Below are 16,803 nucleotides of genomic sequence, written 5' to 3'. Positions count from 1 at the left end.
CGAAAAAATGCTAATATCCCAACGTGAATTTATTTTACTACAAATGATAGGTAATGAACTCCGTAATACTGGGGTTACTCTATGAAAGCTTATTAGGATAAAAATTATGAAAAGCTTTAATATCATCTGCAATACGCATCTGAAGAAAATATATTCATTTTAGTTAGCTTAATGTACAGTTGACTTAATTCTGATGACATGAAACTTGGACGTCACGAACTTTGCAGAGAATATTATTTCAAAAAACATTCCAGAATTAGGATAAATAATTGAAATTCGTGTAATTATAAATGTATTTTTTCAATCCAGGAATTCCACAAATCGGGAGGAGAGAAGCAAGCTTCAATGCGCATTATGCCGGGTGAGAAGAATTAATTCTTGAGAAGACACGGGTTATTTACAGTATTTTAATAGTGAATTAAACAACTCAATCCAATAATAGTATCTATGGAGATTTTTATGTAAATCATATTGAATTTATACATTTATTTGCCAACGTGGAAATTTTTGTGAGTGTGTTTTTTTATTGTAGAAGCGCCTCGAACATGATATTCGGAAAGAAATAAAGACTTTCCTGCCCATATCGGCAACACCAATCGTATCGGGATATTACCTTGATGTGAAATTTTAAACCTTGTCGAATTCCGAGGTCTTTCCAAACTGGACTTCAGTTTAGAAGTTAATTTTATTTTGGTATGAGTTTGTTACAAGCTTAAATCACTTTTTTACGAAAGAAGACTTAAGTACATAATTTTGAGCATAGGTAACATTTAATGAGTTTTATTTTCACACAGGAATGGAATTTCGTATCAATGATTGCTAAGGAGCAACACGAGCAGTCACTTCAACACAGGAAGCGAAAAATGCAGGCTAATTACACTAAATACAAGTGAGAAAATTCATTGCTAATAAATTTTTAGTTTGTTATCATAATAGTTCAATTTGAATTCATTTTAAAAAAGCCGAAACTGAAATAAAGAGAGATTATCTGAACGCTGCTCGTATTTCACTCTAGTAAAGTAATCAATATCCATATTTGAGGGTAATTTAAATATAGTAATTATCTAAAAATATATAACTCAGTACTCACTGCAGTGAGTGATAGAGAGCGCATTTTCTCGTCGACGAAAACGTGAAGTCACAGACAGACGGACGGACGGACAGACAGACGGACATGACGAGCACAATGGAGCCTTTTTTTCCACAAATGAGAAAATGCGCTAAAAATATATATTTTTGTTATTTATTTCTTCTGTTCCCAGAAAGGAGTGGGTGCGCCAGAAGACAGCAATCAAAGTCACTGTGGAACCCGAGACGGCGCAAACTGCGGAAAAAATTCTTATTGTAGTCGGCGACGGTGAGCTGGTGGTGTGGTGGAAGCCAGCAAATAAACTTACTTTTTCGAAACAATTCTTAACTTGTATCATAATATTCCGGGGGGAGATGTAATTTCTTCTAGCAAGCATGTCAATTATATTTCAATCACAAACTCTAAGTCATGAATGAAGTTTCGCCACGAGAGTCTGAAAATCTTGCGAAAGCACCCGGAGCCAGTGCCGATCTAGCTAGCGCTGGTTCTTGCAAACCTGGGCCTATAATTTCAAAAAAAGTTCAGAGATCGTAAGTTCATCAGCCAATCATTGACGGCCTTTCAAGCAAAATCCACCAATCATAAATAAGAAAATAGAGCGTAAATACTTACGTTCACTTAGCGAGTTTTGAAAGTATGGCCCCTGATTGGGCCGTTCACGTCTTAAGTCTCTAGCAGACATGGCGCTGCGCAGTCGGTCTTCGAGTGCCGTTGAGTAAAAAGCTATGAAACACTGCGAATTTTGATGAAATTTAGGCATGCCTGCGGGATTTATTCAAAAATTTCTGCCTAAGAACCACGTACGATATCGAACGAAAGCCCCGACAATCCATTACCAAATTAAAGCTATAATGCAGTTTCCTATTAACATGTTCTTTTGCAGCTCCTCCGGGACCTGTCAAGATCAACATAAAAAACACCTATCATGGTGACCTGACGCTTCAACTCTTCGAAAAGTTGTACGACTGCAGCAACATAATTTTGGAAGACAAACATGGACTCTGTTCTTCTCAGAATGCGAGAGTACTAAAAAAAGGTACTGACTTAGTGTTTGGTTTAACCTGTTGCCGTAAATATTCAGTTCAATTAGTTTCTCTTTCTCTTCGATGGGAAAGAGAAACCATCCTCTTTTTGAAAATCCATTTAACTACTCTCAATGCAGTTCTTATTGGATACCCTGGAACTTTTTCAAACCCATTTGAAATTATTGGCCTCAATATTTATAAATTGTTAAAATGTAAGTTTCCTATTGAGCTCAAAGGAATGAAGATGCTTGTAGTCTGCTTATTTTCGTCACGGGAATGAACCTTAAGTAACGTTAACCACCTTCTGTTCTCGCTGTTCGAAATTTCTGTATTTCTGTATTAAATTTCTGTATCTGCTGAATATGTGCACGTCAACAGTCAATAATTTGCACTAAGTTTGTACATTAAAAGTTAATATGAAGGGAAATTTTGTACGTTTTTGTTCTATTTTTATCAAGAATGGAACGTTGTGTATTTTTGTCTACTTGAATTTGATTTACAGTAATTTCTCAACAAATCAAGTCACTAAAATTATTCGGTCAGACTCATTATCATAGATTTTTCAGATCAAAATTTAGTTATGAACGAATAAAAACCGAGAATTGCGTGCCAATGTTGAAAAACGAAGGCTGATAACAAGATAAGTGACAAGTTAAGTTAAGCTAGTGACCATAAATATCTTGTGAGGTAATTTCGAAAGAAGTATTTACCACATTGGCTATATAAGTGCGGCGGACACAACTTCAACAGCCTTTTGCCTTCAACCAGTATTTTTCTTTGTTATTTAACTGATATTCTCTTAATCACAAATCTGTGTAGCAACAAAAATCGGGATGCCACATATAGGCCGCTCCATGGCTCCATGGCTAGTTGAGAAAGACCCAAGAGATCCAAATTGACAGTTTGACGGACAAAAAGATGTGGCACCCTGAACAATGAGTAATTTTCCGCTTTTCATCATCAAAGACGAAATTTATTCTTAGATCTATTTACCCACAAACCCAATCAAACCTCATATACCCACTACAAACCCAATCCTTCGCTAAGCGATTTTTTCGTCTCCTACAGTCAATTTTATTTCCCCTTCCTCATTCTGGCCACCGTGCCACCACCGGTTATCACTCTTTCCTATAGTGGCTCCAAAACAGCAATAATTCTATTCGTCCTGTGGGTCTCATAGTGACGATGGTCAGATTGATAATGACGAAGAAGTTCTCGTTAACAGGTGCTGAACACTGCATCAAATTTTCTGCTCTTCATCCTGGCAAAGGTTGTTATGAAGTGCCAGTGTTTCTGCAGTTCCTTTGCAAGGGCAAAGATGGGAAAATCGAGCATCAAATGTTTTTACTGGTGAGAATATTTTTCAACGCACAATTATTGTGCAGAATTAATAAATGCCAAACATATTTAGTGAAGGAACTTATTTCAGCTTTTGTAATGTTCATTTTCTAACATTCGTTGTAATGTTTTTGTAATGTTTTTCGATGGTATTGCATTGATATACTGCTCCATTCGCACACCACGATATTTGGTTGGCAGTTATTCGTAACATTTTAGTCTTCACGTTTCTTCGTTTAATTGGTTGTAACGAAAGTTTCTTTTCTAGAATGTATAGGAGGGAAAATTTTTTTAAAATGCCGTCTGTTGTACCGTGACCGTGATAAAAGGATGTGAAGACATAGGAGTTTTGTAGACCGGGTGATGAACCATGTCGCACAAATTTGGCCGGTTTTCAACAATGTTTCTCACGCGCCGCACCCATGCAACGCGTCCGCCCATATTTTAATGCTCACAATGCTCGTAAATTTAAGCGGCGGTACTGTTCCTGTGACATTCCGAACAAAGTTTCGTTTATGTACTTTTAAACCTACTCCACATTTTTAATATGTGAGAGATTTAATTTCTTACAGTGCATCAACTATATGACCCAGGACGTCCCCAAAGTTCCCGGTGAAGCATTTAAAAACAATGAAGAGTCGAAGGTGCGTGACCGATGTCTCTTCATATGAAGTTTAACGCATTATCGGCCCATCATGACTGCTTTTCTATTATTTCAGTCATATCTTAAGATTTTTCCTCGTCAATTCCTCATTTCATCTCTTGATTTTCTTTGTAGCCAAATTGGTAGATAATTGAACAACTAAAATGAAGAAATGTGTTTATTTGAAAAACTCATATTATGACATTTAATTGCGGAGTTTTATACTAAGATAATAATAGTATTCCAGAGATATATATAACCTCTATAACCTCTTGCTTATTATCGACTTACTTCACTCGAATGAAATTTTTCGGATTGCCTGACATTTGAATGAATTCAAATTACAGTGTGTAAGAAATGATTTTAAAATTATTCGTTGAACCGGAAAGCTACATATATTAAATTATATATCATATATCTGGTACTGTGTGTTGTTTGAGTTTTCAAACTACTTAAGGAGTTATGTGAAATTGATCAGGCATAGATTTAGCTCACAGCGATAAAATGTTTAATTTACTTTATTTAGATCGAGAGAAGACGGAAAGCACCTCGAATACCCTCACAATATTCACCAGGAAAAACATTGAAAGGTCGAGACCCTTCAGCAAAATTCAAATACTTGTTTCGGTATCCCGAGAATCTGCGTGAATTGGTGGTAGAAAATTTCTATGAACATGTTTTGTCGAAGAAATCATCATGGAATAAATTGGAGCGCAATGAACAAGTTCTGTCGAAAAAATCATCCGGAAACAAATTGAAAAGCAACGAACAAGTTTCGTCGAGCTCAGCCTGGAACGAATTGAAACGTCTCATGAAATTAGAGCAAGAGGGCCTCTCGGAAAAAAACTACGACAAATGGTTTAAAACAATGCTGTGGATTGATGAAATTGAAAGGGAAGTCAATCTCCAGTATTACCATCTGGATGGAGTTGATATCGAAGTGAACGAAGACGAGCATGGCGAGCTCATGGCTACTCTGCATGTGCCTGGGGTGGCAGAAAAGCATCCAGCAATCCTAGCAGGAGACTCGGTTTTCGTGAGGCTGCCTAGTGATCAGCAGCCATCTTGGCCTTACGAAGGAATTGTTCATGATGTCAGAAACGAAACACTTCATCTGGGTTTCGGTGAAGAGTTCTTTCTCTTGTACGCGGCAGGGATGAAACTGAACGTTCAGTTCTGGTTTTGCAGGAGCACCTACATTCGTTGCCATAAAGTGCTGCAACACTACCAGAAAGTACTTCCCATTCTGTTTCCAAAGCCCAGTACAAAGTAAGTTTTCGAGCAAAGAATTTTAAATTCGTGTTAAAGCTTTAATTGCTCTAGTGCAGTGCAGTAGTTGTAAGTGGGCGTTATCACCCCCCTGTGGACGGTGGAAAGATCCGGGGGCAGTTTGACGATTTGTACGCAACACTCGCAGAACATGACTCCGACTCGAATAAATTTTCACTAGCTGAAAATCAGCGTTTGGTAGTTAGGAATTTATATTAAAAATTTCGTTTAAATCTGTTCTGTAGTTTCAAAGAAATTCTTTGATCACTGCGAATTTCGGCCCATATCGCCATATAACTCCCGAATGAAGGAGAAATTTTACAAAAATTTTCACGAGCTAACATCATCGTTATGTCCTAATGAATACGTGTTCCAAGTTTTATAGAGCTGCGTTCATTAGTTTGGGAGATATTCCTTGGCCACTGAATTTTGAGATTGGCCGTGAGACCGACTGCGAGACCGGCCACGAATCCGGCCGTAAGCTTGTCCGAGCGGTCTTGAATTTCTAGTGCTGAAACAGTTAAAACTGTCAAAAAATATATTGGTTTACTAAATGGGGTCCTATTTGTTAATTACACATTTGCGTTTAACTTTTCTCTTTTAAAATTGCAGCATACTAAATATCAAGAAAGAGTCGTTTTTTTATATGTGTCTGTCGGGGGGGGGGGGGTGTTCGCTAGAGATTCGCTGGGGAGCCAAAGGGTGCGCCAGCCTGAAAAAGTTTGGGAACCACTGCACTAGTGTAACCTTGCATTTTAACTCTGTCGAATTTTCTCTCGCCGTGCACTGTGTTGATACATCAGCCTATACGATTCTATCAATTTAACTTGCACAGCATGATCGTTAGTAGGCACTATCCTAGTATCGTGCATTAAACTTTTATATTGCGTATTTATGACAGGTTCGATGAAGCAAATCTCGTTAGTGTTGACAACTACTTCGATAAAAACGTGGGCAAGAACCGAATGCAGAAGCAGGCGGTGGAGGCGATCGTGAATCGAGTAAGCGCTCCTGCGCCTTACATCATTTTCGGCCCTCCTGGCACCGGCAAAACATCAACGATGTTGGAAGCCATCAAGCAAGTCTACACGCGAAACAAAAATGATAAAATACTCGTGTGTGGTCCTTCTAATGCAAGTTGTGATATACTCACCGAAGGACTTCTGAAACACATTCCTGCTTCCAAAGTACTGAGAGTGAACGCTCTATCTCGTCAATGCTCTGGTATCCCACAAAATGTTAAGAATGTGAGCTCACGTCAGGCTGACTTAATCTCGATCCCAAACATGGACATGGTGCGCTCGTACAACATTGTCATCACCACCTATTCGTCTGCGTATCACGTCTTGCCTTTGATACGAGAGAATGAAAGCAAATCTTGGTTTTCGAACTTGTTTCTAGACGAGTGTGGGTACGCAATGGAGCCAGAAGCCTTCATACCATTGCTGGCTCTTCCTAAGATGGTTGTTCTGGCTGGTGATCCTTTACAGCTGGGACCAGTCGTCTCGAATGTGTACCTCCGCGAAAATCCGTTTCTCAAAAACTTCCGTTTGGACATAAGTTTATTAGCACGACTAATGGACGGGGAAATGTACAAAGCTAAAGGAGGGCAATTCAACCGTCTCTACATCACTAAGCTCGTGGAAAACTATCGGTCGCATGCACGCATTCTTGAAGTTCCCAACGAACTTTTTTATGACAACCAACTTGAAGCCAAAGGGGATGAACGTATAATAAACTCGATGCTGAAATGGGACAAGCTGCCGAATGCTAAAATACCCATCGTGTTCCACGGTGTCAATGGCAGGGAGGAAAGGCGGGCCAACAACCCCAGCTACTTCAATGTCTTTGAAGTCGCTCAGGTCGTCGAGTACGTGAAGCAACTTATCGAAGAGATGAACGTTAAACCAGGAGATATCGGCATCGTCACTCCCTACCGGGATCAAATGAAGAAGGTGAATTTTGTGCCTTATCTTATATTGTGTGTGTTTCTGTGAAGGGAAATAATTTGAGAGCTTGTATACGTTAAACAATAAATGCCTGTTTTTTTAGTTCGTGGAGAACAACAAACAAATTAACTGTCAAATTATTTATTTTATCGCATTTGGAAAAAAGGTGCTATTGTGCTCGTCATGTCCGTCCGTCTGTCTGTCCGTCCGTCGATCCGTCCGTCCGTGACCACGTTTTCGTTGACAAGAAAATGCGCTCTCTGTCACTCACTGCAGTGAGTACTGAGTTATACTTTTTACTTTCTGTTGTGAAAAAGCTAAATAAGAGAACAATTAACAGTATATAATTTCAACGGCAAATCACAATCTGAGCCAGAACATTAGTAGTGCATTCTAGAGTTCTGCTTAAACATTATCGTCCAACAGGTGAAATGGCTTTCTTATGTCGAAATCAGTTATTCTCAAACTATATTAGGCAGAAGCTTTTAGGTGTCGCGCGAAAAATTTTTCAGTCACGAACGATTCTTAATTAATTATTCTTTACTTAAAAAAATGTTCACAGCCCAACACAAAATAAGCTAGCAATGATTTGCATACTTTTTTAGCGCATTTTCTCACTTATTGAAAAAGCGCTATTGTGCTCGTCATGTCCGTCCGTCCGACCGTGACAACGTTTTCGCGTTCACCGAGAAAATGCGCTCTCTGTCACTCACTGCAGTGAGTAGTGATCTAATTTTTTTGCTATACGCCCAACGATTTGGTAAAATCAGCGCATTGTTATGAGTTCAACCAGAAAACTTACTTAAAACACGGTTTACTAGCACATTCAGTTAGATATAATGCAAATAACAATAAATTTTAATGTCTAATGCAGTATTAGGGGCACTCGGTGACTATGTACATGCATGCATGTAAGACCTTCGAGTTCGAACTCGAAATGATATTGTCGCTTGCCCTAAGCCATCGTAGATTGATATATTCTTGGAAATGTGTGAATGATTCCTGTATTCTCATATCATTTCAGATTCGTCAGGATCTCTTGTCGAAATTAGGGAAAGTGACTAACGCCCTGCTCATTGGCACGCCTGAAGCCTTCCAAGGCGACGAACGCCTCGTGGTCATCGTGTCGACTGTGCGTGCGAACCCGGAGCGACTGATCACGTCGACAGCTCGCGCGTACCCAGAGCACCTGACCAGAGTACCCAGAGCGCCTGCGCGCGAAAACCTGGCGCAATCGCAATCCATCGACTACATTTCAAGTCAACTAGGCTTTCTCTCTAACCCCAAGGTAGTTCTCCGATGTTGTGTGTTGTTGTTTGAGTTCTCAACTGTATATAGCAAGTGAATGATATCGCTGGCCGTTTCTTCCGTGGACAATTATGTTTTGGATCTTGACAATTTTTTTTAGTAATTGTTTCAGTTTTTCCAAAGTGAACTTCAGCTTCCAGGATCGTTTACTGATTAGAATTGCAAAGCCTCGAATGACATTCGCTTGTATTATGCCTAAAACCTTTCTAACTTTCACTATACTTTGAGAAAATTTTGGTATTTGCGTTCGTATGCATTGATGTGTTGTTGGTGGTGGAGTGCAGTGCTGCAAGGGAAGAATGAGAACGAAACAAGTAGTGACAAAAGGCTGGCCATGAAGATGAAGGTGAAAATTAAATCACGGGAATTAACGAAATAGGTTCTGTGCGCACGATTTGGCTACTGATGGAGTTTTTGGAGTTGCGCTGGGGCTGGATGGCTGAGAGGAGGAAACTCGCCGGAGCAATGCTTTGGAACATAAAATGCGTGGAGTATGAGAGAAGGTTTACGCTGGTTTATTTTACATATACTTCATTATACTTGCATTTTCCATGCTTGAACACATATAACAGAAAAATATAACGATGCGTGCTCTTTATTTTCATACGTTTTCGTTTTTGAATTTTTATAATTTTGGATCTTATGATATAGTTGATAAGATGTCAATTATAAGACATATATCTGTACTTTATGTCACTCGGTTAATCACGCCAGTCCGTCGGCGTATTTGGGGCACTGATCGAGTCTTGCCGAAAATAACGATCAGGCAAAGCAGGCTCGTCTTGAGCGTAATTGTTAATTTTATGTCTTGTTTTAGGTCAGCCACACCAAGACGCGATTGTTACAACTGACATCCGGGTGCGACATGTGTTGGCGTAGGGTCCTAATGGTGGTGTAGGTCGAGGACCTGATGCTTGTAATTTAAAACTTCTGAATAGATGGTGCTGCCTTGCAGTATGACCTAGTGGAAAAGTTGATTGGTTGAAGAGTTGTTGGTTATTGACTCGGAAATTCTTGTTGCAGCGCTTCAATGTGGCCATCACTCGAGCCCAAGCTCTCCTCATTGTGGTGGGGTTTCCATGGCTGCTCGAAGACGACAAGTGCGTTTCTGTAGGCTTTCTCGCTATTAGAATTAGGATTTGTTACAGCTTTATTTTGAGTTGTGCAAATTAAGTGCATTTTATGCTCACGAATTTCATTTTTGTATTTTTTGGTACATCAGCAAATTATTGATGTGGCTTACTTTTTGTGTAAATAACACAGAAATTTAAAACGCTTTCATCATAACTATATTATTTTTGAATATTTATGGAAATGCGTATTTTCGACAGTTTACCATTATTTATTTACAAAGCTATTTTCAATTACACAATTTTTTTAACCTATTGTTGAGACATTTTTGGAATTCTAATTTCGAGGCTGAATGTTGCATTTCTCTCAACTTCAATCCGGACTGCCCATCCAGTACAAAATATATAGAAAATTCAAGTGAAGAACGTCCGTTGTTTCCAAAAGACTAGATCAAATTTGCTCCTAAATATCACGGATTATGCTAAACGCATGTCTGAGACATGCAGTTGCCGCTGTTTGAATATATATGCCTTTGCCTCGATAGTAACATAATAATATTCATAAGATTTATACAGCTCTCTTGAGAATCTGTTGCATGTCGATTATTGCTTGTTCTATGGATTCCTGAATCACTGAAATTTCCAGATCAAATTGGGGGAAACTGCTCAAATTCTGCCATGAAAATGGTTGTTACAAGGGCATCCCCTACAAACCAATTATTGAAGTCGAGAGAATCGAGAAAAAGTTTATTGAGCTTCGTATCCGTGAGTAGTTGCTTCTAAATGATTTTGTTGAAATACTGATAGATTTTGTGTTTTAGATTGTTTGATATCGATTTCTGAAATTCTGTGGGTGTTGAACTATTTTTTAGGAACTGTACTTTCAAGGCCTTGCATTTTCATTCTGTAAACAAGTCGTTCTTAATTCGTGAGTATTTCTTAATAAATCCCTTAATACCGCATTTTTTGAATGCCCGATAATAAATGAATCAAAAAGATAACGGTTTGTTCGGTTTCACCACTTCTTAAAACCTGCATCATCTATACAAAATTCGAATCGTCAACTTATTGCCATCCTTCAGTTGGTTGTCCGATGGGGTTGGGATGTAAAATTTTTGGACCAAATAAATTTTTTTCTGGTAATTTGAAGGTGGCCCTGTGTTTTATCGGAGTTATGGTTATCTACCATAAACATTGCTAACATTTTTGACATCATTAATATTTTTACAATTCTACTGCTATACAATTATAACTACTGCTACTGTAAGCACCAATAATACCATTACTACTGCTATAGAGTACGTACTATGATCAAGCCTTCACTACTATTTGAACTATTTTACAGCCGCGGTTGACCCGATGAAGAAACAACGTCAAGAAGCATCGTCATCCATAAGAAGCAACGTCAACACATCAGCAGCACACAAAAGAAGCTAATTTCACCTTAAAGGAGCATTTACCCTGAAGCAGCAAACATTACTGTGCGAAACTTTGCAATGAAGCTGTGTTCTATATTTTCATGGACAATTCATGGTGGTAGTAACCAATAATTCGTGAATAGTTTTCCTATGATAAGGTTTGTACACTAATACTATCTGTGGATAAAGTTTTGAACTTTATTTTTTTCGACGAGTCATCGCAGCATCGACAAAATAATTTTTTAGTAAATTCTGTGGTATCCCAGCATTTATCTCATTTTTTGTGCCTCTATATCTCCTGTCTGCATAACCTCTTCATGTATAGTTGTTTCTCTTCCAGTATTTAAGGAAGTGAGTGTAAATTTTAGTTCTAGTTTGCTAGTAGTCTCTTGGAATTGTTTGAGTATGTCACGACCGAACTGAAGGAAGTGATCGTTTGAGAATTGTGAGTTCTGCTTCCTAGGATATTTAAGTTGAACGCCACCATTCGCCACATTATCTCTGAGATTTTTTCGGTCAATGTTTTGCTTTTGATTTCATTTTCAAGATGATAAACCTAAGTTTTACATGACTCTCTAATGGTTAATCATTTAAGTATAGTATAGTAGCGATAGTTTGTTTTAGCGTGCTTCTGCTGCTTAATCGCTCAATCCTTTTTTTTAAAGGCAGTTTTATGGTTGGATTTTCGGGCCTATTTGTGATTGCATTACGGTTCCGAGAGAAAAACTGTCGTGTGCGCGTTTTCTATAACGATTAACGAGTGATATTTCAACCATGCGTTCTTCATTAGGCAGATTTGCTTTGTATGCATGGGTTTGAATTCGCCATGATAGCGATTACTCATTCAGTGTTATAATGGCTCAGTGTTATCATGGCTACAAATGAGCCATGGTAGCAATGATACCGCTCTCTGTAACATGACATCAATGGCATATTAGCCAATGAGCGACCCAAGACACACACTGCGATTATTGCGTATTGTAATTAAAACGATTTGTTAATTGCCTTAGATTAGATTAATTTAGATTAATTTGGATTAGAATTGCCTTTGAAATTATTAGTATAGGGAATTTTAGTAATTTCTAAACAGACATGGAGCAATTTCTAAATATTTCCATGAATTTACGTAATACCGTTTAGCAAAAAGACAAGACCAAATAAATACAGGACATGTCACTGAGTTAATGTTAGGTCTTGTTTAGGTTTTATGTCTGTCTCTGAATTTTGACTTTTGAAGTGATTTTATTCATTTTAGTTTAGTCGAACTGATGATGGAGCTGGACTCCGAAACGTTTTCAATATCGATATGGTGAATTTTCTTGGCGTTTTCTTTGCTTTTAAATTCCTTATCAAATCTAAACATTTAAATTATTGGAGTCAAGAGGTCCAAACCATTTATGACACAAATATTGTTGAGCTTCATAATCGTGCAATCAGAGTACAAACTAATCTTTAACGTAAAGTTTGTGCCACAGTTATAATAATCCGAAACTTGGAGTGCAAAACGCTTTTGTATAACTACAGGGTCATCAATATTTAGCGTTGCAACTTTGAGTGGTTAGAACTATGAAATGAAACACAATTGTGAATGTTTAAAAATGTATTTATTTAGGCAGAGGTTCAGCGATACAATTCCCACAATTTTATTCAATATGTCCACCATCTGCATCAATAACGAGTTGTAGACGCTTAGAGAAAGAAAGCCTTACGAGTCACAATTGACACTCTACGGGATTTTGGCCCACTCCTTCAGCAGTTTGACGTCTAGGGCGTCCAAACTGCTTTGGTGAACGGTCGAGACCTTGCCCTCAAGATATGACCAGATCCCAAAATCCAGAGGATTCAGATCGGGTGACGATGGGGGCCATTCATCTTTGGTAATGAAGTGGGGAACATTCTCGGACAGCCACTCCTGAGTCGATTTGGCCCCATGGGATGGTGCAGAGTCCTGCTGGATCGACCAGGGGCGTTTTTTGAAGTGCTTTCGTGCCCACTGCAACAATGCACCAACAAGGATGGCATCTCGATAGTTTTTCTGATTCAATTTCACCCCTTTGTCAACAAGAAAGATGGGACTCCTTGAGGACTCTGTTACGGCTGCCCAGACCATCACTGAGGTCGGGCATTAATTGCTTCCTAGTCACCACACGGGATCCTTCGTCCCATTCTTCGACCAAATTCGATCATTTTGGGTGTTGAAGTGGTGTTCAACATTGAATATCTTCTCATCACTGAAAACTAGGTTTGGCAACGTGCTGTAGCCAGTCTCTTGTCGAGTTCCGCTGTTTACTAGGGGAGTGTGCCGAGTATACTCTCCCTTATTCATTTAGCTGCCAGCATCTGGAGTGGCCACCCGCTTTGTATCTTATAAAATTTCGGATGAAACGGTCTGTTTTTACAAGCGGAAAATTATCGTCAGCCGTCATTGTTCGCCCGACTGGAAAATATTGTAAATCGTCTGTGTCTACCTAATGGAAAATATTGTAAATAGTCTGTGTCTACCTAATGAAAAATATTGTATATAGTTTGTGTATGCCTAATGGAAAATCCTTAAATCGTCTGTGTTTACCTAATGGAACATACTGTAAATCGTCTGTACGTGCTTGCTTAGTGGAAGAACATCGTACGCCGTTTGTGTTTACCTAGTGTAGGGGCATTTTTTAGCCGTTTAGGTGCTTGTACACAGGGATAGTGCAGACGGCTAGTAAATCTGGCTAGTGTCGGTCGCTTGGTGACTATCCGGCTAGTAAGTCTGTACACACGAGGAGAGTATAAGGTGCCGCTATATCTTCTCGTTCGCGCCCGCCAGCGAGTCGTTAGAAGCCGTCGAGTGAGGTCTGTGAAGATGGATAGTGTGATCACCTTCAACAACTCGAGTCTGTACGTCTTTTTTATACTCCATATTCTAGCCCTTAAAAATACAGCGTCGGGAACAACTAAATCCTGACTAATAAGGTCTTCTTTCCGTTTCAAAATACTCGTTTCTCTCTTCATTTTCTTGGAGTAACCATCATGGAAAACATTATACTTTAATTCATATTTTTGGAATATTTCAAAGAATAATTGAATATCGTATGGAATCCACTTTGTTGGATTCCTCTTAGAGACATTATCGTTCAAACAAGCCATGATTTACGTGACCCAAGATACTTCACAGGAGCGGCACAGATGCTCTCACCATGGCTGCATCAGCGCTACTAGCCACTTCTCCATCTCCAGCAAAGATATCAACACATCGTTGTCTCTCTCGACCGCGCCTCGAGCACTTGCCGGCGCATGCCTCTGAAGCGGCTGAACCCCTATACACGAGGCTAGTAGCGTGGACAGTTCAAGCGCCGGATGAACTAGCGGCTAGTACTATCCCTGTGTACAGGCACCTTTTGTGCTTATCTAGTGTAGGGTCATTTTTAAGTCTGTGTTTCCTTAGCATTGGGGAATTTCGAACCGTCTGTTACCTAGTGTATGGCGTTCCGAGCCGTCTGCGTTTACCTAGGGTAGGATATTTCTTAGCCGTCTGTGTTTCTTAGCCGTCTTGCGTTTGCCTAGCGTAGGATATTTCTTAGCCGTCTGTGGGTACCTAGCGTAGGGACGGTAGGGTATTTTAACTGCCCGTGTTTATAAGTTTGAAGGTCGTGTGTTCTTTTAGCTTCCCTAATAAAGATTTATAACGTAGATTTTACCTTCATTTCTGGCCTTCTAGAGTTTTTGGCGTCGATTTATTCCACTATCTCGTCGGGATTGCCAGTGTATGTTCATCTCCCGCAACATATACTTTTTGGTGGTCTCCCGCAACAGTGCCATCATGAATGCGGGAAAGAAGAATCTTGGATCCATGGTTGAATGCTTAGATCTTTGGAAACGCCTCCAACCATGCTTGGATCTTTGGAGGCGTTTGTCAACAACTTGAGCAGACAGTTGGTGTTTTTGACATGCTTGAATGGGGACAACTTTAGGTCCTTCCGGAGAACAGTTGACATGGTTCCAAACGACACATTTGACTGTTTTGCGAGTGTATTGATTTTGAAAAAAAACAATGTAACGCTAAATATTGATGACCCTGTAATGCAATAAGCATTTAATAATCTATAATAATAAATATTTTAATCTCATAAGCCTAATTGCATTAATAATAATAATGCAATAAGCATGTAATATTTATCTATACTGCAAGACCTCAGAGCTTCATATTCAGTTAAAAATGTGCAAACAAAAGGAAAACTTGGAAAGGAAGAAATTTGTGATGAACAGTGGCATCAGCATTTGAATGCGAGTGATGCATGAAGCAAACCTAACATTGCCAGTAACCCGAGATACGGCAGCCAAAAAAGAGTCGTGTGCTAAGGCCTGCTTTTAACATAACATAACATAGCGATGTCGGCGCTAAGGAGCGATGTCGGCGCCTGATGTGGCCTGTCGCCAGTTCTTGAACTTTTCGTGACTTGTTCACAGAAGGTCGTATCATTTGGCCGGATCTTTTCAAGACTGATGATAGTTTGAGTCGTCGATATTAACGAAGCGAATACGCATTGGACCGAGTTTGTATAGTATTCTGTGTTTTCGCCCAAGATCCCATTCTAAATTAATTTTTGTCGACTTTCGGAGAAATAAAAGCGTGCATTAGTAAAGAAATTAACTTAAATTTTGGTGTTCTAACTTCCAAGCTAATTCTTCATTGGGGCTCATAAGAAAAACCTTGTGTTACAAAGGGCACTAACACAAACGTATCCCATTTTCTGATCCCTATTTTCCCACATTGATCGGAGTTCATAATTAAGATATGTGTTGCGTAAAAATCGGGGTCCTTGACGATCGCGATAGTTTCGGAAACTCTAAATTTTGCTCCTCTCATAATTGCACAAAAAGGAGCTCCAATGCTCCTCTCATAATTGCACTCATAATTTTATGTTTAAAACTAATTTCTAATATAACTATAACAGAATACAAAGCATTACTAAATCTCTATTTCTAGTCAAATTACACGGTTATAAGTCAACTATGCGACAAAAACTTGAGATTTGTGTGCTTAAAAAATCCATCTGGTATTTGTGGCTGCCGATTTTTGTATTGTTTTTGGGCTGTTCCATTTGTATATCGTTTTATTACTGTTGATTTCCTGTTTTGCGTGGTGCAGTTGCCATAATGGACTAACTATGTGGTCTCATTGACTTTGTGCATCGCGTGATGTCTTTGCTTTTCTTTATCTTGTGCTGCTGTTGCCTTGCAGTTCATTGCATTAATTAGTGTGAGTGGCTTCCTGCATTCTCTCACGGAGTCAATTAGCCCCCCCCCAAAAAATTGTTTCTAGAATATTGGTAACTTAGTGTTGAAGGCTCATGTTTCGTTTTACAAAGTAGGTGGTTTCGAATTTCCGCTCAGCTGTTACTTCCGCGATTAAGGGAGTACATGCCACAGTGGCGAAGTTGCGAAACGAAGTGATCAGCGGCTTCAGCGCCAATTTGAACGTTCCAATACGGTTCCATCGGCTTGAAAAATGGTTATGACTTGTGAACCTTCTGCTAAGTTCTGATATGATTATCGAGGCTTGGAGTTGAAATTGCCTACGTCATTTATGATTTTGGTAGAATTCAGGGAAGTGAGGGTCCTGAGGGAACAATGCTTCCGATAATCATGAATTTCATGATAGATTCAAGTTCAACCAACCACACTTACCACAGCACTGAGCACAGACCTGT

The 16,803-nt window shown here is 39.2% G+C and overlaps 2 protein-coding genes across 2 annotated transcripts; both read left to right on the top strand.

Annotated features, from left to right (window-relative positions):
- The first annotated feature begins 336 nt into the window (after window positions 1-336).
- Window positions 337-2,510, top strand: LOC108665470. The gene is made up of 5 exons (XM_018152225.1): window positions 337-361; window positions 795-889; window positions 1,263-1,357; window positions 1,974-2,126; window positions 2,494-2,510. The coding sequence occupies exons 2-5, from the start codon at window positions 813-815 to the stop codon at window positions 2,508-2,510; spliced, it is 342 nt and encodes a 113-aa protein (XP_018007714.1). The 5' UTR covers window positions 337-361; window positions 795-812.
- Window positions 2,511-4,964: 2,454 nt separating this feature from the next.
- LOC108665469 (putative helicase MOV-10) lies at window positions 4,965-11,129 on the top strand. The gene is made up of 7 exons (XM_018152224.2): window positions 4,965-5,365; window positions 6,267-7,320; window positions 8,339-8,490; window positions 8,575-8,602; window positions 9,646-9,722; window positions 10,339-10,457; window positions 11,038-11,129. The coding sequence occupies exons 1-7, from the start codon at window positions 4,965-4,967 to the stop codon at window positions 11,127-11,129; spliced, it is 1,923 nt and encodes a 640-aa protein (XP_018007713.2).
- Window positions 11,130-16,803: the final 5,674 nt, after the last annotated feature.

The sequence above is a fragment of the Hyalella azteca genome, unplaced genomic scaffold (assembly GCF_000764305.2).
Source record: "Hyalella azteca isolate HAZT.00-mixed unplaced genomic scaffold, Hazt_2.0.2 contig4447, whole genome shotgun sequence".
In the NCBI taxonomy this organism is placed as follows: Eukaryota; Metazoa; Arthropoda; class Malacostraca; order Amphipoda; family Hyalellidae; genus Hyalella; species Hyalella azteca.
This window is presented reverse-complemented; position numbering and strand designations above follow the sequence as displayed.